At 34.7% G+C, this 24,446-nt stretch overlaps 1 protein-coding gene across 3 annotated transcripts in view; it reads right to left on the reverse strand.

Moving 5' to 3' along the window:
* Positions 1-24,446, reverse strand: part of LOC113516678 (leucine-rich repeat neuronal protein 1-like) — a 374,371-nt gene that overhangs the window by 145,989 nt on the left and 203,936 nt on the right. For all 3 annotated transcript variants that reach the window (XM_052902599.1, XM_052902597.1, XM_052902598.1), the window contains exon 4: positions 10,626-10,673. In XM_052902599.1, the coding sequence (XP_052758559.1) occupies positions 10,626-10,673 (48 nt within the window). The remainder of the gene's footprint in view (positions 1-10,625; positions 10,674-24,446) is intronic.

Genomic DNA, 24,446 nt, shown 5'->3' on the forward strand with positions numbered 1-24,446 from the left:
CGAGAATGAAAACAGGCCAGTTAGCCCATCATGATGAATTCATCAGGAATTAACCATGATAGTTTCCAGGGGGAACTAGCGAGGAGGTCGACCTGGTTGGGTATATTGCTAGCAATGGGATTCTCAGTCTCCATTACTAACAATCACTTTCCCCCCTGTATAAAGTATTGGAATTTTAACCTACAGTATTGTTTTCAAATTACTTCAAAAAGATAGAGGTTCTCGATTCGGTTGTATTTTTTTATATGTATATTACTTCATAACTCCATCAGTTTTAAACCGAATTGGAAAATTCTTTTTTTTATCTGAAAGGATATAATTACAGACTGGTCACATAAAATTTTTATCTAAATTGGTTGCGTAGTTTAGTTTTTAGATCAATATAACTTTGTTATATCATTGAAGCTGTTTTTTTTTGTGAGACAATTTTCCATGTTGAATTTTATTGTAACTAGAGGGAGACTTTGTACAAAAGTCGATTGCTTGGGTACCTCTGTCCCGTATAAATCATACATACATAAAATGCAGCTTATGTATGTATGATTTATAAAAATAAGATTTTTATAAATCTTAAATTTCATTAATTGGTGCTCACTAAATATAAATAATATAAAACGCCGTGTACGTCCCGCCATAGAATGGGCCATCATTATTTTCCGTGGGTGTCGTAAGAGGCGACAAAGGGAGCTTATGGTAGGTGAATGGTCAACAGTCTCTCTTAAAACATCACCAAAAGCCAAACTGCGATTGCCAGCCCGTTTGCCAAGCGTGGCAACTACTGGCAAAACCTTATAGGGGAGGCTATGTTCAGCAGTGGACAGTTAAAGGTTGATACAACAACAATAAATACAAAAAAAGATTAACGCTAATTGAAGAGAAAATAATATCACGTACGTATATATGTATTATTTCAATTTAGCAGCTAAACGTATCTAATCAACAAAATGTTACTCAAGTTTCTAAGAACATTCTTTACTAAACTGCTCGCCACTCGACTAAAACGGTCTGAACGAGGCTTATTAGTATGCACAGTTGTTAATTATCGAAATCATGAGTTGACCCCGACCGGGCAACCTCGAAATTCTCAATGACAAAAGGTTACACAAAGCTAATCCACCGTGTGACCTCCATTTAATAAAGTTTTATTGAAAAATAGTAAAATTCGCCTAAGAAAGTAATCAAAACTAATCACGGCTGAGAAAGTAAGCGGATTTGTGTCAACCATTGTTTATGGTTCGATCGAATCGAATCCGAATGTTACGATATTTATCGTGGAGAATTATTATTCAAATATGAAAATTATATTCTAATATTAGGACAATAAATATTAAAATGTAATTTACATATTTTAATAATGTATATAATTTAATAATTATTCGAAATTCAAATAATAAAATGTATGAAATTAAATATAAATTTGAAACTATATTATTCTTTGAAATTTAGTACATAGACGAACTATAATAATATTCTGGATTAGAGGTGGGCGATATTAAAAATATATAATTATTATATCTATATATTATTAGATATACTTATTGTGCTAAATACGAGTAGCTAGCGCCTTTCTGTTTTCGTTTACCCAAAGATATATATATATATATATATATATATATATATATATATATATATATATATATATATATATATATATATATATATATATATATATATATATATTACTGTAAATGTTTATATTTATAACAAGTTCTTGGAGGAATCAACTCTAACTTTATTGTTTCCTCCAACAATCTTTTGGAGGAAACAATTAAGAGTATCTATTTAGCTAAATAACGTTTATTCAATAAGTATATAATATCGAAACGAATATTAACATGTCAACGATATGGGCGATATCGAAATGGGTGATGATTTTTCCGTCATCAATGTAATATATAAATATCATAGCTGTACCGATATTCCATGTCTATGTATGTTTTACAATACGGGCAAAACCACTATATTCAAGTAAAACTTAGTAAAACCCGATAAGCATTATTCGATTCAAAAATCGAACCCGTATCATTTAAAGCCGCGCATTCTCTATCTAAAATGCGATTTATTAATTTTAGAAAGGCTCACGTCTCTACAGATGTTTTTAAATGATAGATTTAATTTTCTACAATAATACTAGCTTTTTTCTGTAGCTTCGCTTGAGCGAACTCGGTCTTTTTTTTATTCCTGTGGGAATTTCGGGATATGTTCCGTTATACTTAAACGAATCGCCGAAGGGTAGAGGTAATGTAATGAGATTTTGCGAAACTAACGAAATATAACATAATATACTTACATCTTCGGATGTATAGTAAAACAGAAATTGTTAACGGGACATAAAAACTAACCCCCTTATTCATACGAATGTCAAATATATGACAAACTTATTTTAAAGCGACTTCAGAAAGAGATTATCAATTCGTTTGTATTTCTTTTTATGTTTGTCACCTCATAACTCCGTCAGTTTTCATCCGATATGGAAGATTCTTTTTTTATTTGAAAGGATATAGTTAGTTATATAGAAATTTTACCAAAATCGGTTCAGTAGTTTAATTTTTAGATAAAAATTTGGTTTTGTTACAGTTGAAATAGATTTTTTTGGTTGAACACAATTTAATTATTGGAGGTCAGTTAAAAATGAAACAGTATGAAATATTTTGAGTCTACATACTAACACAATAGAAAAACGTGTCGTATTAATAGCTATGGGAGTTTTTGAACCTATATTTCTTTCTTGAAAATATTCAGTGTCTTTGTTGAGACACTCTTACCAAATGCTAATGATTTTGTTTTGACCCCAAATATATCTTCGAAGTAAACGCTCGTTGGACTGCAATATCGGAAGTCTGCTGCACAACATACTGGCATTGTGTTTCTCTAATTACATTTTGATAGCTAGTATCATACTGTGCTGTCTATATTAATCCCAAACGAGAACGAATCTCACATTATCCCGAATGGTACTATAATGATTGTATTTTAGACCAAATTCAATTAAATTTCGCAACGCCTAAATTGTCAACAATATATTTAGTTACATTCTGTGACCAATGACTACATTTATATTGTGTACTGAACCCTTCATGAAGTACTATATTAGCCTCATGAAAGCCGATCTATATTTGCCGAAGACCCATTGAACAAACAATAACTTCATAAGATACAACCTATTCTAATATTTACATCGGTTACGACATGAATAAGTAATAGGTTTACTTTATAAAATATTCAAAAGCAATCACCCAGTGTTATCGATGGAGATCTTACGTGTAAAAGAAGCGGGAGTTTGGTCTCTTCGAATTTTTTCGTTCCATTTCCGAACGCACTTGTTTTTTTTCTCTGTTCCGCCGACCCGTGAGTGTTCTGTTCTATTCGGCCAGTATTAAAAAAGTTCATATTCTTTATTCAATTAAAGGCGTCCCGCTTTGATACAGTACAGCGCTCGCCGGTTATTTATCATGTAACCGATGTTTACAATACGCGGGGATGTGTTAGTTGTGGCACGTGTGTGTCGGTAGATGCACGTGTTGATGTTACAATAACAATGCGATCAAAGACCTTGTCTGACGCGCTTGATCTAAACATGATTAAATAATAATTTAGCTATAGATATAGACCGATTTCTAATCTCGTATATTTAAAACAAATATTTTTCTCTTGTAATGATAAATGTAGTTAGTTTATTATCTACAATCTATACTAATATTATAAATATAACAGTTTGATCATTCTCTCATAATGCCTTGAAATTTGGTTATACACTTACTATATGGGATAGGGAAGGATTATAGGCTGTTTTTTTATCCCGATTAATGAACATATCACGGTCACACGGACAACCAGAGGGAGACTTTGTACAAAAGTCGATTGCTTGGGTACCTCTGTCCCATTCGTGTTTCTACCGTAAAGTAGCTGTGTTTGCGTGGCTGTGTTTCGGTTTAAAGGGCGGGAGATGGCGTGAATTTACAGAGTACAGAGGAATGAAATCTGAGTCCTTAGGAATGGCAACGCATGGGGGGTATCATGGGCGAAACAGTATACTTTGTTATGTCCATGGTACTGCTCATGTCTATAGGCGACGGTTATGTAGAATGGCAAACAAGCTGACGGCCCACCTGATGTAAAGTGGTAACCGTCGCCTATAGACATGAGCAGTGCCATGGACATAACATAATATTTAATTTGACCTTTGCCCTTATAATATAAGTGTTATAAACAATGTATAAATTACATACATATGTGGGTTATACGATAATTCAACCAACTATATAACTAAGTTAGAAATAGCCGCGTTCAATTTAGTCAGTTTATTTCGAATTTGCCATCCCTCGAGGGTCATACAACGAAGTGCAGACCATTCATTAATTAGTTTTGAATAATTGGTATATTACAAGGGGAACAGGCGAGGTGGTAGCTCTAAATATGTTTCTAATATATTAAATATTAATTAAAAAATTATAGTGATGTACATATAGTAGAATTTTAGTCTACAATTGCTTCGGCTGTGCTGTGCTACAGTTTCTTTGCCTCTTCAGTTGGTATCCCAACAGAGAGACAACAACAAGAGCTAATACTTATCTAAGGGGGGGGGGGGTTGCTAGCGGGGGAAAGGGATTGTTAGCAATGGAGTTTGACAGCCCCATTGTTAGCAATATGCTCTATTAGGTCGACCTCCACGTCCCCCTGGAAACCATCGTGAGCGATTCTTATTGAATTCGTCACCATGGGCTAACTGACCTGCTTCATCATCACCTATCATCCTTCACTGGTGCCCCGCCGGTGTATACCGTTAGCGCGGGCGGGGTTACCATTCCATTATCACCCATTTAAAAGTTCCATTGCTAGCAATATACCCTGTTAGGTCGATCTCCGTGTGTTCCCCCTGGAAACCATCATGCTGAATTCCAGGTGTATTCATTATGAGAAGCTAACTGAGCTACTTTTTAATTCTCATCTATCATCTCTTACTGGTGCTCAACTAGTATACTGTGTATGCATCCATTTTCATTCCATTTTCACCTTATTAAAAAATAAAAATGTGCCTAAAAATGTGTGGTCCCTAAGCACAGAATAAGCCACCCCGTTCTTTCCTGTGGGTGTCGTTATAGGCGACTAAGGAAGGGCGAAAGATGGGCAGCAGCGTCCCTCTTAAAACCTATAAAGCCTAACTGTGGTTGCCAATCCGCCTGCCAAGCTTGGCAACTACTAGCAAAACCTCCCCAAAGGGGCAGATTTATGTTCAGCAGTAGACAGTTAAAGGCTGATATGATGAAGATGATGAAAATAAATACTAAATCACTAAATAATTGTATTTTTTTGTAATTAGTACAATTTAAACAAAATTCATTGTAAAACGAAATAAGATTAGAATTGAAATAAGAATATTCCAAGTAATTCGGACACATAAGGGACGGTTCTTTAAAAAAAGTAAAGAATCAATAGCTAGTTCAAATAGGGGTGGGGAAACTAAATAGCAGTGGCCGGGGCCTTATTGAACCCCAGTGGCGCATTGGTAGGGTTACCAAATAACAATATCTAGACGTATTGTTGTTCAACTGAATGACGGCAAAGAAGTAGCCATTTGTTCTAATAGCTAGTTTAAATACAGACAGGGAATTGAGCTTTTGGGTCTTGGTGTAAATACCTATTCTGTGATGCGGTTGTGCCAGGGCTGTCAGCTGTTTTTATAATTTTGTTTTAATATTAAATATAATTAATAAGAACTGTGATTTTTTTAATTGGTATTAAGATTTAAAGAGTAAATTTTGATAACCCTGACTGTCAATATCAGCAAATAATAAATTATTCACGCAGATGAATAATATCAGTTGCGAAATCTTTATTTGAGACTGAGATTTATTGAGTAGATTTTCACAGCCCTAACATAATACCCCTTCGGTGTTTCTCCCTTGGTAGTTTTGAAGTAATGTCACATTACATAAATATCTACATATGAAAAAATTTATTGCAGATTTCAACAAGAAAATTTCATTGTTTTTGTGTCTACAAGAACAATAAAATTTTCTTTATAATAATAAAAAAAAACAATGGCAAGATATTTTTTTTATTATTACAGTGACGACAGTAGTTTTTGTTGTAAGTAGACGATAATGTTTAAAGATTGCATCCTACGAAAACCCGACTTTAATTATGATAAAATTGTTTTGATCGAAAAACTATTGAATCGATTTTAATAAAATTCCTATGAGATAAATCTGTATGTATAAACAAACAGAAAAAATACATCCGAATTGAGTACGTTCTTTTTCAAGTCGGTTGTAATTACGTATAAATAAATAAATAATAGTTTATTCTTACAATGTAATAGTTTATACGTTGAAAGTTTAATATTGCAAAAGAATTATTTTAAAATATATATATATATATATATATATATATATATATATATATATATATATATATATATATATATATATATATATATATATATATATATATATATATATATATATATCAACAAGCCAAAGGTATATAATAAAGGATAAAAGATTAGGTGCTCGCGTGAGGATTTAAATTGGACAGGCGGACAGAAAAAAAAAAAGAAATTTTGGTTGACGGCTCACGCAAACAGCTACCAGGATAATATGAAGGGCGAGAGTTGCACCGAATCGAAAAATGTAAAGGGGGATTTACACGAACAGATGCATGGTCCCTTGGGGCTCGGCTGTCGGTGTCTTAGGCCTCATTTGAACGCGATCCGTTTGACGTTAGTTACGAGTATTGGAGTTTGAAGGGGACAATTGAGCCAGACCGGAGAGGGTGCGTTCACGAATGGACAACGGGAGGGCATTTTCATGGGCGATGTACGAAGCTAACAAGGATTTTACTGGATATTGAGTGAATCTCTTTATAATAATGTTCACTTTTTGTTTTTGATTTAAAAAAGTTGTGGATCAGACCTGATGTTAATTATCTATTTTTTTACTTTATTAATCGAGCTCAATTAAGACTTTAAGTCATTATTGAATTTGAGATTTAGCCAGGTTAGAGTTGGGTTGATAAATAGCTTTTTGTAAACATCGATTTTGTTTTATTTTGAAGTTAAATTTGAAAACAGACTTTATATATTATTTATGGGTATTGTATATATTTTATGGGTAACTTTGTCCGATTGATCAGAGTATATTGCTTGACTGCGATATAAAAGTAGCCTGTGTTTTTCGCCATTTAATATACTATATGCACACTATGTAAAATCATATGACGATTAATCGAGTCTATAGAGCATCCAAAAGTAATAAATATATAAAAAAAAAAGTAACATTTAATTATTTACACTTTATTTCATCTTTTATAAAAATAATAAATCCAATAAATTTTAATGAGAAGTGATACAAAAGGCGGCCTATTTGCTAAGCAATCTCAAATTCACATTTATATAATAAGGATCACAATTTTATTCTTAAAAGACCAGTAGTTAAATATATATAAATATATTGTACCCATGATTATGAAAAAAAAAAAGTTTTTTTTCCTAATTTTTGATAAAGAAATAATTCTTTCGAAACATATTAGAAAAAAAAAAAAACTAAATGTTTATTTTTTAAATTGGACACATTCATTAAAATGGTAAACGGGCATGATATCAGACAAATGAAGTCTGTCGGGGGTTAACAAAAATGTTAAGATAACGTGATCGTATCGCGCTAAAGCAATTTGTCTGAGTAATTTATGGTCGCAGTTTATAATTAAACTTATCTCTGAACTAGTATCGGCACAACAAATGATCTTTTTGTGGGGTGCCCCGGGGTATGTGGGCTAATCGCTTCAGTAAATATTATGTGCGTCATATTGGTATTATTATGTTATAATTTATATTAATATCCTTGGCGAAATGTTGGCGAGACGTGCGTTCACCACAATGCCAGTAGACAGATGTTTCTGACTATAACGACAGGAGTTTTTTTTATGCAATCATAGACATAACAGAATATACTGTTTCGCCCATGATACTCTTGATTCGTTGCTATTCCTGAGTACTCAGGTATTATTCTTCTATAACCTGTAAACTCACTGCCATATCCCATCTTTCAAATTGAAACACAGCCACGCAAATACAACTGCATTACGGTTGAAACATGAATGGGATAGAGGTACCCAAGCAAACGACTTTTGTACAAAGTCTCCCGCTGATTCTAGTTGTGAATATATTTTTCTGATATTATTGGAGCTAGTTATGCAGAAAACGCTCGCTATGGACATATCATATGTGGACATATAATATGGTTGTTTTCTGCATAATTGACTTCGTATATATAATATCATTCATTAGTTGATTAGAATTATTTTGTTCAATTCCACTAGCACTAGTATGTGTGCGACTGCCAATATTCGAAGATTACTTTTTTTTTTGATGGGTGAAAATGGTATTGTAACCCCGTCTGCGCTAACGGTATACGCTTGCGGAGCACCAGTGAAGGGTAATAGATGAGAATGAAAATAGGCCAGTTAGCCCATCATGATGAATTCATCAGGAATTAACCATGATAGTTTCCAGGGAGAACCGCGAAGAGGTCGATCTGGTTGGGTATATTGCTAGCAATGGGATTCTCAGTCTCCATTACTAACAATCCCTTTCCCCCCCGAAGATTACTATTATTAGCATCAGTAGAAGTTCTATAACTTTCCATATAGTCATCAATCTCCGACTGTTATCCAGTCCACGCACATGTAGCAAGACTAGTTTCACCTACAAATTAGATTAGAAAGTGCTTCAGAAACACAATACTCGTAATTGTTTTGCTATGTTATCTAAGTAGGATGCACAACCCTGAACGTACTAGACTTACAAGCAATTTAGAAGAGTTCATTTACTAAATTGGCTCGATCAAGAACTGTATTCGAGATCTTATTTACGTAAAGAAACGTGTATGTTTTGCACAATAACGACTTATGATTGTACAAACATATAGTCGATGTAGACAAATTTTAACTGCATTGCTATCAAGATAACGTAATTGACAACCCTGAGGGAAAAAACATACATGACAAAAGCAGTTCCGTGCTTATGCTGTCTTCTGTGATGGAGGGTAATCACAATTAAGTCTTCAAATATAAAAAGAAAATATTTTAATATAAATATTAAATCGAATATATATATATTAAGTAACGTTTCTCGTATTTACAAGTATTAATGCTAAACTTAGGGCATAAAATTCGTAATTGCAAAGTAGCAATTAACATAATTCGGAAGTAACGCTTCGCATTTACAACATAAAGTCCATAATTAATGACCACTCGGCAAATAGATATGAATATTAAAAGGAGCTCCTTTCGGCTTATTTATTATCTCTACCCTAACACCGTTTCTAGATAGCGTCTCATATTTTCCCTTTAAAAGCTGTGCGCAGATGTGTTCACTAAAAGCGAAAGAGGTAGTGCTCAATGGAGGCAGGGCGAGGAGGGTAGAGGGGGGCAGGGGTGCATACGAGTGCCGAAACAAACACGTCAGAGTTTAGAAGGCTTTTCAACGCTTGTTTGTCTGTAGGGTCCATTGTTGCCGGCTAATTCTTAGAATTCCGCCTACTCATATGCTCTACTACTAAAGCAACAAAAGAATATAGGGGCTCAGTCGAAAGAAATCAGCTCGCTTCACCGTTTATAATATCCTTCCGGTATTATTACAATAAATTCATACAAAAGACAACAGGAAACCGAGGCGCGAACTTAAAATCGAGCTACGAAACTCACGTTACGAAGTCAGGAAGGAAAGGTCCCGAAAGTTCGTCCGAAAAACCGGGAAAAACCCCGAAAATTTAAGCCGACATTCTGTTTCCGCCGAGCGAGGGCGCGGTGTAAATATTATTTGGGACTTTCTTTTATTCCCTTTGTTTTAGACCTTTTATTATTTGCGGTCGGAGGTGCGCCCCGCCGCCATCGTGTCAGATGCCCCCGGATTATATGAGAGCCCTCGAGTATCCGTGTCGCGATGTGAACGCGCCAATTTTGTGATCAACGAAAAATTCACAAATAATAATGACCCTAAACAAGATTTTAAAACTTTCGCCGGTCCAATCCAAAGAAACAAAGAAAACTCGTCTAATTTATGTATTTTTCTGAGCCTTCAAAGCGAAAAAGGCCCTCCTCAAAAGTAATCGACGAATTTGTTCAAATAGAAAAATAAAAGAAGTTTGTCGCGCTCCACGATTGAATCGCGTCGTATAATTAGTCCGAGCACGGTTCAAGGAGCACCATTCCGATACATTCCGGGTGCGTCGTAAAGACGGAATTTTATTCCTTGGAATTCGTCGTCCCCGGGGTTTTATGAAAACTGCCCCCTTCACACTTGACGCGTATAACGCAGCAAAGAGATTCCGTAATTTGTGCACTTTGAGTGATTTTTGGGGATGATCGGAAGGCAGATGGCGAGATATTGGATATCCTAGTTTTATGCGCAGGCCTTGTAGACAATGTAGACCTTCGGGGCGGGTCGTAAAACAAAAAGGAATCTGTCAAGGACCCGGTGCGGATTTGCTTAAAGTTTTTTGGTGACGCGCGTTATTGGGAATGGAATCGTTGGAGTTTTCGGGTCGGTCATTTGCGAAATTGATGGATTTAGTACAGTCAGAGTCACATTTGAAAGTGAAATGTGTATTAGTATTAAAACTTACCGATCGCCTGTTGACGTAACTGGAGTTTCGTTGGCTACCGGCATCAGTCTGTAACAATGAATAGTTCAAGTTAAAAAGTAACATAAATTCTTGGTGTAACATAAAACATTTGTTAAAATACTGCTGCGAAAAGGTATTCTTTTATCCAAGTTAAAGTCGTCCATCGCAATAAGTTAGCTGAAGGTATTTTATTGGGGGAACCCTTTCCTGCAATCAAGGGAAGAATTTGTCAGTAGTACGAAGCAAGGGTCAGAAAGGAGCGCTTTGTCAGGCCAATAGTCCGAGACTGCAACACCTGAGCATTCGTATTTATTGCTCTAGAGATTGTTCGGCTCGATGGAGTTATTTACTATAAGTTTTCTTTATCGACATAGTAACACGGTAGCCTATGTAAAATAACAACGAATTTATATCTCGCTTTTTATATTTTTATTGAACTAAATAAAAATATTTGGAAATGTTTAACTAACAAAATAATATTGTATTAATTCTACTTCAATTGAAATACATAAAAGAATAAGGGACGGAAACCTTTAATATCTCATCACCTACTTATGTTCAGAAAACTGTTAATGTTACATTGATTGAAGAAAATACATATTATATTCATTTAATTCACACGAAAGAGTAGCTGTTTCAATGTGTAAAAATATATCTGCTCTGTGCTATGGTCAGTGTACCCTAAGGCTACCTTCCAGTCTCCAATTATCACTGATGGTAGCAACTCGCTTATATGGCAACTCTATTTATTTCACCATATCAGACTTTAATTGTTCACTGTTGAACATAGGCCTCCTCTTGGGGATGTTTTGTCTGTAGTTACCACGCTTAGCAGGCGGGTTGGTGAGATTAGTTAAGCTTTGATGATGTTTTAAAAAGAAGCTGTTGCTTCGACAATTAAATTACCTTAGCAGTCTCTTATGAGAGCCACGGGAAAGAAAAGAGCAGCCCATCTATTTTTTTTTATACAACTTAGAATGGCAAACAAGCTGACGCCCCACCTAATGGAAATTGGTAACCGTCGCCTATAGACATGAGCAGTACCATGGACATAACAACCTATACTGTTTCGCCCATGATACCCCCCATGCGTTACCATTCCTGAGGACTCAGATGTTATTCCTCTGTACCCTGTAAATTCACTGCCATATCCCACCCTTCAAACCGAAACACAGCCATGCAAATATGCCTATGCCAGGACCATATGACAATTTCATTAATAAAAACTTTTTTTCTACATACAAAATGTATACGGAACCTTTGAATACAAAGCGATGCGATTGCTAATACAAGTGAGAGAGAGCGGCAACAATGTAGACAACATAAACATAGTAATAATTTTAATATTGCCAACATAACAACCGCAATACGAGTGGATCTGTCTACGTGGGACAATGTACAGATATAGAAGGCACGTTGTTTAACAGTTTAGTTACATTGCAATTTTGTCGTTTAATACCCAACCTGACCCTAACAATTTGCAGTAGAATTAATTAATCTAAAATGACTTTTATTACATAGCGTACAGTGTCTTGTATCTGTTGAACAATTATTTCGCTAGGTACGAGTACACAGAGCAATGTACATGAACTATATTTACATTTTCGAACTGTTGTGAGAACGGAAACTCAGGTCAAAGGAAATATGTATCTAGTGCCAGTAGTCTGTATGTTCATTATTTATATGAGCATATTAGACGGTTTCATCAACCTTTGGGTCGACAACGTCTCAAAGGATTTGCTTTATTAAGACGACATATAATAACATGTATAATGGTGTCAGTATTAATACCACAGTATAAGTTATAGTATTAAAGTACAGTATGAACACTCTGCCGCCCACTGACCTGACCTCACCCCCTCTCAAACGCGCATAAATTACCATATGGATATATAATGGATGTATCTAGTTTCTTAGTTTTCTTAGTTTTTTAATGGATGATAATGGAATGGTAACCTGCGCTAACGGTGTACGCTGGCGGAGCACCAGTGAGGGATCATAGGTAAAAATGAAAAGGCAGGTTAATTAGCCCACCGTGATGAATATATCTGGAATTCAGCACGATGGTTTCCAGGGAGAACCACGTGGAGGTCGACCTGAGAGAGTATACTGCTACGAGTAGCAATTAGCAATCTGAGTTACATCGAATATTAAATTAATTTAAATTAAATAATGTAATGTATGTCTGTTTGTGCATTTGTTTTTATCGCTAACGGAGTGTACTAGATAAAATTTGATACAGTTTTGACGTCCAGGGTTTATAGATAAAGCTATAAAGTATCAAGAATTATCAAGAATAATGAGTTATATTATTTAAGTGAAAAGTTTGTTTAGTGCATATGTAAATAAATAAATAAATAAAATTATATCGTAAAATTTAGTCAAATAAAATAAAATATATGAAAACGAATAAAGTCAAAATATATCGTTTAAATTAACAGATAAATAAAGTGATTGTCAATTTAAAGATATGGAAATGACTTCGTCAATGTAATCGGGATTTCTTCATTAAGCAGGAAAAAAATGATAGTAGCTGGTGAAGCCATTATGGCGCTATAAGGTAATAAACAAACTCAATTTAACATTTATAATATTAGTGAAGCAGTTGTGTTTGCATTGCTGTGTTTCGGATGGATGGGCGAAACAGTATACTCTGTTATGTCCATGGTACAGCTCATGTCTATAAGCGACGGTTACCACTTTCCATCAGGTGGGCCGTTAGCTTGTTTGCCATTGTATGTTGTATAAAAAAAAATATTAGAAATAAACAGATGGATTCAAGTTATCATTGATTTTATAATTTAAGCGAATTTCATATGACGTAATGAATGTATAGGTATTTGCAATAGAATCAATTAAAACTAACAAATGACGCGGAAAAAATATGTTTGCAGCATTAAATAATACAAAATTAGTTATTACCTGATTTATTAAAAGCAGGAATCCCTTTGCGTTCTGTATACGAGGTTATAAATAAATTACAGGGTGGCCACACGATCAGGAGAGCTCGGCACGCCGGGACGGCCATATTTCACAGGACCCGTCCGGCGTCCCGCGGACGTGTCGACACCCTTTTTGTTCTTTTTCGCTGCCGTGTGGACGCCACCGCGTACGTAGATACGTGTCTGCGGCTTTATAGCGATTTTAATAGATAAATAGGGTTTTCGTTTTTGGTAATGTCCACCCGGAAAACTCAGCGGCAATGCAGTCTCGCTGCAATGTATTCGCCTTCGTTAGCGTTGAAAATTTATATATTTTCTCTTACTACAAATCAGTGTTGTTAAATATTCGGTTATCTGACTTCAGTAACTCTATTTGTTGTGGTTTGAGGTCGGGATTAATAGACAATCATTTGATTTCTTGTATTTACCAGTAAGTTGATATATCTCATTTGGAAAATACATTTTATATCCTGAGGAGATAAAAACATCGCTACAAAAACATCTTTAAATTCATATCACTGATAGGATTTTGCAACGAACTTTAAAAAAGGGCGAGAACAAAAGATCATGGAAAGGTCGCAGTGTCACAGGTTTTTCTGCTTGAAAAAAGCCCGTCTTTCAATAATATAATAATAATAATAGCAGTAAGTGAATTACAGTCAAATAATATGGTTTTATTGCAATATTGAATTTTATCTTTAGTTCTATAGGTATGGAGTAGTATTGAAAAAAACATTGCCAAGACAATATCACATTGCCAGCATCAAAAATAAGATTAGTCGTAATTCACAACGCTATTTAATTCCAGATTAACTCGTGTAACTTTACACTGGCCGGTGAGTTCATTTGAGAGTATTATGCCAACAAATATACAAATAACTATAAACTTTTCAAACGCAGCAATAATATAAAAGCTTAACCTGTTTAAAATGTGAACTTACTGCATCTATCTTCGTTAAGTCAACCGTGATATAATGGAGGCACTTCACAAAAGAACTAACGGTTTAGATGTCAAGTATCCAAAACTAATGACACTTAAAATAAATATGACTGGCATCTCAGCTATTCACGACGGGGCAAGGCCACGAGTGACAGATCCACAGCTAATTGTCGTCTTTCGATGACGTACGTAAGAAGCCATCATTAAAATAAACCTAAGACTATCTTTGCATTGTACAGAGACACATTCTCGATTTATATTTTGAACAATCTTTCCTAAACACCTATTCCTCTATAGCTCTTACGCGGAAACTAGTGAAAAATGAGCTCCGGTGCCACAGAGCAGACAAGCCGCAGAGAAATTATTTATAAGGGGGAATTTCTGAACTGTTCAGATATTCGTAAGTTATGTAGCCTCTCGAGAGACAAAGCGCGAGGCTAAGCGGGGGAGCGACGGTAAGCCATAATCTATTAAGCAATAATAGCGTAGCAGTGGCTCGGAGCACTAAGGTGCGGCGAGCGCTAACTTACAACTAATTGGCGACGAACAAAGGGGTTCAGACAAAGCCGGATACTACAGAGCTAATGGCGGCAAGGACATCTTTACACCGAGCCGTTTGGGAGGCACGAAGTCGATCAGTCTTGGCCAATTTGTTCGGGTATGTGGTTCGATCCAGCAGAATGTCATGACTAATTTAAAAATTTCCTATAAATATATGATGTGGTATTGAAATTGCTATAGGTGAATTGTAAATATAAACAGCAGTTTAATTTAAAATTTATACCAGCATTTCATCATTTACAACCTGACTATGACGATCTCCACAATCACAATATCCAGTGTGTTCAAAACAAATAAAAAGCTTGTCTGGAAGAGATTACTTAGCAATAAGATCGCCTTTTGTACTACACTATACTTACTGAAAATTGTTCAACAAATCCTGTAATGTTGGTGCAATAAAGTGTTAAATAAATAAATAAATAAAATAAAATAAATAATCGTGGTAAGAGTAGTTAATATTGTATGTAAAATGTAAAACATTTATAATCTATTTAACTTAGTAAACTAAATTTTTGTATAAAAAACAGTCGAGTTTCTTGCCCATTTTATTCAGCTAAAAATACGTCCGAATTGAGCGGTGAATGACAAAAGGTGTCAATGCTTAAAATTAATTTTATTTGAATAACAACAATGTTTTTATTCTATAATTGCCGTATTTTGCGGCTTTGCCCGTGTGTATCAGTCTATTCCATGTCATATCAGCCATTAATTGTCTAATGCCAAATATAGGCTTTCCTCATAATTGGGGAGGATTTGCCAGTAATTGCCAACCCGCCAGCCAAGCGTGCTACGCTTGGCAGGCGGGTTGGCAATCGCAGTTAGGCCTTTGGTGATGTTTTAAGAGGGACGCTGTGCTAAGTAAGAATATAAAGTATCCGTGTCACAAATTTCATTTAAAAGCGTTCACTAGTTTTAGTGTAAAAGTGTAACAACCATCCATTCCTCCAACGTTATAAACTTTTGCATTTAATATATGAAGAAAATTATTAAAGTAACATTGCTTATTTATATTTACATTTAATTTAATATATTTAATTATATATACGAGTAAATGTTCGAGGTTTTCCTAAGAGACTACAACATGGGGTTCTTCAAAAGGGGAGTAAAGAGGTTTCTTCAGGGTTGGCAACGCACGCGTAATACCTCTGGTATTCATAGGCCTCGTAACCACTTACCATCAGGTGGGCCGTATGCTTGTTTCCACCTCAGTGGTATAAAAAAAAATGCACATTTAAAACGATTACGATGTACTTTATAGAAATGTTAGCAGTGACGATTGCTCTGGCTACATTCCATGGCATTGCGCGTTTTATATTGTCAAGCAATTGGCAGAACTAAGTTTGTGGGTAGTGCGGCGAAGTTTTCCTGGCTCGTATTCTATTCCACAGGGCTGCTCGACGTCCGCACACCCATGCGAGACGGCGCCGGCTGCGATTAGCTCTTTTGTTTCTTTGCACTTTACCTCGTTTAAATATTATTATTGTAAATGGTATGTAAAGTTAAGCAAATACACATTTGTAAATGTATATTTTGTTGTAATTTCAAAAAGATGGAGGTTCGCAATTCGGTTGTATTTTTATTATGTTTTTTTTTACCTTATAACTCCGTCGCTTTGGAATTTTTTTTTGGAAAGGATATTCACAGACTAGTCTTATAGAAATTTAATCGAAAATGGTCGAGTAATTTAGTTTTTAGATCAAAATAATTGGTTTTCTCACAAATGAATTCGATATTATTCGTTTGTGAGGCACAGTTTTTAATGATGTAAATGTAGATATGCAAATAGTCACTATTTTTCCCTCCAAAAATCACAATAGTGTAGGCCCCTAAAATTTATAATAAAATTCCAGATGAATACAACAATTTAAACACATGTTCGGACGAAAAATTAAACTATTGAACCGATTTTGTTAAAATTTGTATAAAACCAATCTAAATATACATATATTCTTTCAGAAAAAAAAAACCCAAATTGATTTATAACTAACGGAGTTAAAAGGTAACAAAAATACAAAAAAAGAGAATCGCCATTTTTTGTTGGTTGAAAAGGGAAAGAAAATAACCGGAAACTGTTGATAATGACTGGAAATGTTTTGATATATACACTTTGACATAATTTTAAAATTACTGTTTCGATGTTGCCATTTGTCTTCTTGTCCTTCATTGTTCTAATAAAAATACAAAATTCTGTCTGAATCAATTTTTCCTTTCTAATAATCACTTTATATATTTGACGATTTACAACAGAAACATTATCCCAAAGTACGTGAGGTAAACAGAAAAAATAACGTGTACATTTTGTATTCGAAAATACAATGCTTAAACATCTTTTCAAAGTTCACCAACTGTCCGCTCCACGTGCCGTCGGATCCCACGTTATTATGTCGTTTTGCCCATTTGCTGTCAAAACAGCTCCGCGGTGCCTGTACACAGATATTTTGATATCGTTCAATGCTAGGTCTGCGCGAGACAGCAAGGAAATCACCCGAGAGATGGGTAATGCATAAAATTTTAATAGTTGACGCACGACCAGGATTCATTCGCCATCTTAATCCTTCTTTGCATGATTTTTTACTGGTGAAATAAATCAAGGTGATAATTCATGTAAAAAATTAAAGGAAAAATGGTTAAAAAAATAAATTTGACAGTTATGTTTTTTTTTCTGCAATGGACATTAAAAATGTATCTAGACACGATCAACTTAAAGTGAACTTGTTCTTTTATATAATTTTTGGGCATTCAATGTTATGATGGAAATTTCCACCACTATGCAAAGAAGGGTTAAGGGGCGAACGAAATATACATATTGTACTAATAACTATATATAGGTACATAACATTTTCTTTCTCACTGTCTGGCTTGGCTGGAAGATAGCTGAGAGATAAGCCTACTAAAGATTAACTTAATGGTCGAGGGATGGACAGTGGACCTCTTAAAACATCGCCAAAGCATGAATGAATGAAATATATATTATCATCATTATCTATTTTTTTTAACGGTGAAAATGGAATGGTAACCTCACCCGCGTTATCGGTATACACTGACGAGGCACCAGTGGAAGACGACAGGTGAGAATGGATGCAGGTCAGTTGGCTCACCATGATGAATTCGACAAGAATTAACCATGATGGTTTCCAGGGGGAACCGCGTGGAGGTCGACCTGAGATGGTATATTGCTAGCAATGAGACTATTAGATCCCTTTCCTCCCTCATCATCACTCTAGCCGTTAAATATCCACTGTTGAATATAAGTCTTTCCCATAAGAGTTTTGCCAGTAGTTGCCACACTTAGCAAGCGTGTTGGCAAAAGTTGGTAACACCCACAGGTAAGGAAAGGGTGGCCTATTCTACGCTGGGATCACAAGGCCATAATATTATTACCATAAACTATATTATAATATATAATACTATCCTATTATAATATATTATTTTGTCACGAAGATTTTAGGGGAAACCGGCGACAAAGAACCGCGTGCAGTCCGTTATGAGAACGAAGGAGAAAAAATTGTCGGTGATTTTTTAATAAAAATCTTGCTTGTTTTAGTCGATTCGGCTAGAACGATGGGCGGATATTGAGCATGGGATCGGCGCGTAAATTAAAAATTCCGGAAGCAACTGTATTATGCCAACGTATTTGCTTATGCTAGCACAAAAGCAATACTGAGGAGAGCGTTGTTTTAATGGATTGATCGTTAACAATTTATGCGCGATAATTGGCAGACTGGACTTGATGAAAATTTCAATCTTTGTATTAATGCACTACTACTGCCGACTCACTATTTCCTATGCCACTGCGTTAGGTTGACTGGAAGAAATCTCTTTTAGAGATAAGTTCGCCTTCGCTAACATTGTTATTAACTTATTTTTGTTACTGTATATTTTAGTGCAATAAAGAATATATAATTTAGGTACTAGATTTTACCCGCCGGTATTATGATTGTTGACCTGGACCTTGTTAACGGTATACGGCAGTATATAGGCACCAGTGAGATGATAGGTGAGGATGAAAGCAGGTCAGTTAACCTATAGTGATGAATATATCTGGAATTCAGCACGATGATTTTTAGGGAAGGCTGCGTGGAGGTCTACCTGACAGAGTATATTGCTAACAATGGGACTGGCAGTCCGCATTAAGGACAATTTCTTTCCCCTCACAGAATATAGTGTAACCTTCATGATACTCTGATATACTACATGATGATACGCTAGCAATGGAACCCTTGGTCTCCATTACTAACAATCTCTTCCTCTTCCCGACTTGGATAATTAGCAGCCTTTGCCTTTTCGTGAAAAAAGAACGTGTATATAAAAATTTATGATAATTAATTCAGTCGTTAAAGCGTAAAGAGGTAAAAATCAAATAAATTCACTTTTACATTTATAATATTGGTATTTATAGGGATAAATAAGTATTATATAAATAAGTATAATTAGGTAGATAAGTATTATTAAAATTTATTCACAAGGATCGCTTCAGTTTCAAAAAGCGGAATACTGTGAATAATTAAGGCGAACTGATACAAAGGGCATCCTTGTCACTGAGGAATCTTTTCCAGGAATCATAATTTTTCATTTTTTAGAAATATAATTTAGGTTCCTGTAGTTATTTATTACTGTATTATTATTATTAATAATAATATAATCACATTAGTCGTATAGGTCCCGATAGTTTTTTTTTTAGATTACTTAGAATGGCAAACAAGCTGACGGCCCACCTGATGGAAAGTGGTAACCGTCGCCTACAGAACATGAGCAGTACCATGGACATAACAGAGTATACTGTTTCGCCCATGATACTCCCCGTGCGTTGCCATTCCTGAGGACTCAGGTGTTATTCCTCTGTACCCTGTAAATTCACTGCCATATCCCATTCTTCGAACCGAATCACAGCCATGTAAACACAACTGCTTCACGGTTGAAACACGAATGGGACAGAGGCGTCCAAGCAAACGACTTTTGTACAGTCTTCTTCTGGTGGGCAGGGATCTCCACCTATTGGGCGTCTACTGATGGACAGCATTGACAAGATCGCTCCAAGAAGCGATGGTGGGTTAAATACGCGCATTTAAAAGGACTGGTTTAAAATGGCATAGAACAGGAAATTTTGGAAAGCGATAGGGGACCCCATTGCTTAGCAATGGGATTTCATCGGTTAATAATAGAAAACAATAGAATAACTGTAATGGATTCAATCTTATCGAGTAAACTCATGAATGAATGAATGAATGAATGAATTTTATTGCAAAAAATGTGGTACAATAAGGTCATATGGTAGTATTACAATGTGTGATGGTCCCCCCCTTTTGCACCCCTTATAATAATAACCCTCTAAACTAACCTACACATGGAAAACCTACAAAGCCTAAGAAAAGCCTACGAAGGCTTAACCTAATGAAATCTATGAAAATCTAATGAAAACTTACCCTAAAGAATGGCCTAACACCCTCAATATAACCCCATACCTATATTGCCTTATACACCCCAAACACCCTATGAATCATATAAACCCTTACAATAAACACTTAATATTGAACAGATCTTATAGTAGAACACTTGATCATCTCGCCAAATAAATAAATGTGTGATCGTCTAGTAATGTAGGACCCGTTGTGTGTGTAATAACCAAAAGGTTCTTTAATTGGTATATGATAGGAGTTAAATAATGAAGATGATTAATAAATCTTTAAGGATTAAGAATAATTAATGAATTATACTCATAATTCATGTAACTAGGAAGTTATGTTAATTTAATAGTAAATTACAGAATAACTGTAATAATAAAAAAAAATGGGGGAGCGGTCGGGCCCCTCACACGCCCGGACCAGTGGAAGACTTTCCAACTATCTATAACTCTTCCTCCTAAAAGGTAGGGAAGGGTATTTATTAATGCACTCTGATGGTAATAAGGGAATGAGTATTCTCAGTTCCAAACCAAACATAAGTACATTTACTTCAACATTACAGTGGCTCCACCAGCCCCACGATGCTTCCAGTATAAATTAGTGTTTGCCAGAGGCAAACGGATCGGAACTGAAATCCCAGGATCACTCCGACACGAGAGCTTACTCATGGGCGATGACCCTTTCAGTCCTATATGGCGACATGGAGATCACCCACTAACAGTACGAAACTGTTTCCCAGCGTCACCCTGTTACGAGCTTACTCAATGGGGGTTTCCCTTCGGCTCCACAAGAGATCAGACCAAGAAGCGAGATCACCCAGACACCAGAACCTACTTTGATGGGACATAACCCTTCGGCCCTATAATGTGACATTAGAGATCACCTGTGAAGACAGTCCGATAGAGATGAAGATTTGTGTGATAGGGGATACCTTCCACACCCTGGAATTGGCCAAGCCATATAATGTTGATAATTGCTATATCATAACATAGCATTGTCAATTTAATATTATTTACTTAATACCAAGAATACTCAAGGTTCAAGTTACATCTGTTGATTAGGCCAGAGCCTAAGAACGAGTAGTCCAACCTATAGGTCGAGAGCTACTAAAAGTAATGAGTGCTATTGAATGAATTATAAGTCCAGTCAATTATATATAATATTATTGTTGATTAACCACATTGTGAATTAACCAATTATTTATTCAGAGAGATATATCTAAAGGAACTATAAGTCCTTTAAAAGACACTGATTAATCACAAGTTAACAACGTCTCGTGAAATAACCAGTTGGGTTTTCTATAAGTTTGAGGACACTAAGTCCAACAAGCTATTATTGTGTTGAGAGTAATAGAGATCTTTTGTAATGTTTGTAGAGGTTTGATTAATCACATTGCGAAATAATCAGATTAAATAATTATGTAGCTTTATAGAAAGGACTATAAGTCCTAATTGGTTGTTGACGTAAGTACTGATAAATTACACATTAAAGTGCCAGGTCAATTATTATATATAGGTATATAGGAAGGACAATAAGTCCTATTTGTGTATGTTGTAGTAGTAGAAGAAATATATTGAATAATTATAATGTGAAAGATATAGATTAAATATATATTTGTATAAAAAGGACAGTAAGTCCCATACAATTATTGTAGCTGTACTATAGTTACACTATATCTACTTCCTTTTAGTGTCTTAGTAAACCTATTTACTAAGAGGATTTCTCAGATAAACAAGTGTTTTAGTGTTTAAATCATCATGATTAAATCCCTAAGAAATTAGGTCTTTAAATAATTATCATATCATTTAAGTGAAATTTTTCATATAAATAATTCCAATATTTCCCCTACAGTTATTATAAAATAACAGAAAATTATATAAATTTTCTATAGACTTAGATATAGAATCATAACGTGTATAATCTCCTTTTGTTTGACATTTGTCACATTAATGACGTATTGAATGACGTATTGATGTATTGAATTGAATTTTGATTATCTATCACAACTGTCAACGTAACAAATACTAGCAAGTTTGTTTATTTGTATTTGTTTAATATAATTAAATATAAAATCATCATATATCAACCGTAATATACAACTACATTATCAGTGACATAAATAATCATGGTTTACACCAGAAATAATTAATAGTATCCAGTAATGCTGCAGTTTTATATTTATATCAGTAGCCAAGCTTACTTTCAAATTCAAGAATGAACAGAAGATTAGAAGTTTAACATTCTTATTGCAATTGTACTTGCAATAATATATACATACAGTACTAATTATCAAGAACATTCCTCAAATACATGTGTGGTGAAGATTTCCCAATATGCTATCTATTTGATTCCTAACCTCTAATGTAAATTTATTAAAGAAGTGAATAATCAGTGTTAGTGTTTGCTTTATTAATATTTAAAGTAATTGTCCTAACTTGATATTAATAGGATAATATCTCCTTGGATACAGTCCGACATAAACATATAACTCAATAATTAAATTTATAAAATACTAATATTATATTTTACTACTTGTATATCTCCATACTATTCCCATAAAATATTCAAAACATGTATATTAAATATAAATCCAGTAAATATTCACTAATATTAACCCTGTCTGAACTTGTCTAGTCAATATAACATGAACAAACAACACACATACAAACCTTATCGCCAGGACAACTTCCTTTCTAAATATGAGTAAAATACATAGCTTCACAAGTGTCATACAGTACCAATTTTATACTGAACCTCATACCTAGTTAAGAGTAACTATAGTCAGAGAATCTTTTATTAATTTTATTACCATTAGGAAATAAATCCACACCTATAATATCAGCATAATTAAATATTATTAGTAATCAGTAACACACACAGAATTGTTATTATCAGCTTGCTTACTACAACAAAATCAATATTAAAGTTTATAATAAATCAAGAAAAAATATCTATTTAAACAATACAGGCTTGTTTACCATAAACACCCCACAGTCACATGAATTTATCTAGTAACACAATTAATAATGTATTAAAAGTATTACATTCACATAATATCACTTGCAACAGTTAAGCTGTCTCTTTGTACATCTGGTGTAAAACAAATCCCCACATGTAGTCATGGATAATCAAATATAGACTAAGAATCATTAATCTGGTCGACCGAGTAATGGTATAAAAACATTTCACCATGAAGCGTTAAGTATGAACAGATATTCCAACCCAACACTGTAATAGTGTAATAAATACAAATATTTCATCATCATCATCGTCTCAACCATCACCAATCCACGACTGAACACAGGCAATTTCCACCGACTGACACAAGGAACGGCCCCACAATACACATAAAACAGTCACTCCAACCAATGGAGGTAGCCCACACCGCACTTGCACACACAGAGTCGCCACTCAATAACATCTCTGTCTCATCAATGGTTGTTTCCCCAGCAATGAGACCAGACCACAGCCACCTCAGTCTATTTATCCTCAATAAATAAATAATTTATAGTAACTAGATATGAATCTAGTTAGTATTATAATAGTTTAATAGCTGATTTAATAAGTATTTTCCAAAACTGGACAATTAGAACATTGAATCAAATTGATGAAGTTCTATCAAACGACCATATAATTGAATTTTGTATATAAGTAGAATAACGTAAGTACGTAAATTATATTGATGTAAAATTTGTTCAAATGTGATTGCATTTAACGATATACGCATTACCTAAAGGTATATGGACTCGACTAAATACGTATTTTAATAGTTGTTGGGAAAAATATTAAGTATAGACTTTGCCTGTGATCACAGTCAAAAATCTAACTACGTAGTAATAAATGGAACAAGCTCACCGGATTCTCCAGTCTTCCATTGACTCTTTTCACACACTTAATCCATAGCGACACACCAAGATCTCAAACCCCTTCATCGAACCAGTCCCTCCTAGCTCTATCCCCCAGTTATTTTTTTTAT

This window comes from Galleria mellonella, unplaced genomic scaffold (assembly GCF_026898425.1).
Source record: "Galleria mellonella isolate WM207_F2 unplaced genomic scaffold, CSIRO_AGI_GalMel_v1 utg93, whole genome shotgun sequence".
In the NCBI taxonomy this organism is placed as follows: Eukaryota; Metazoa; Arthropoda; class Insecta; order Lepidoptera; family Pyralidae; genus Galleria; species Galleria mellonella.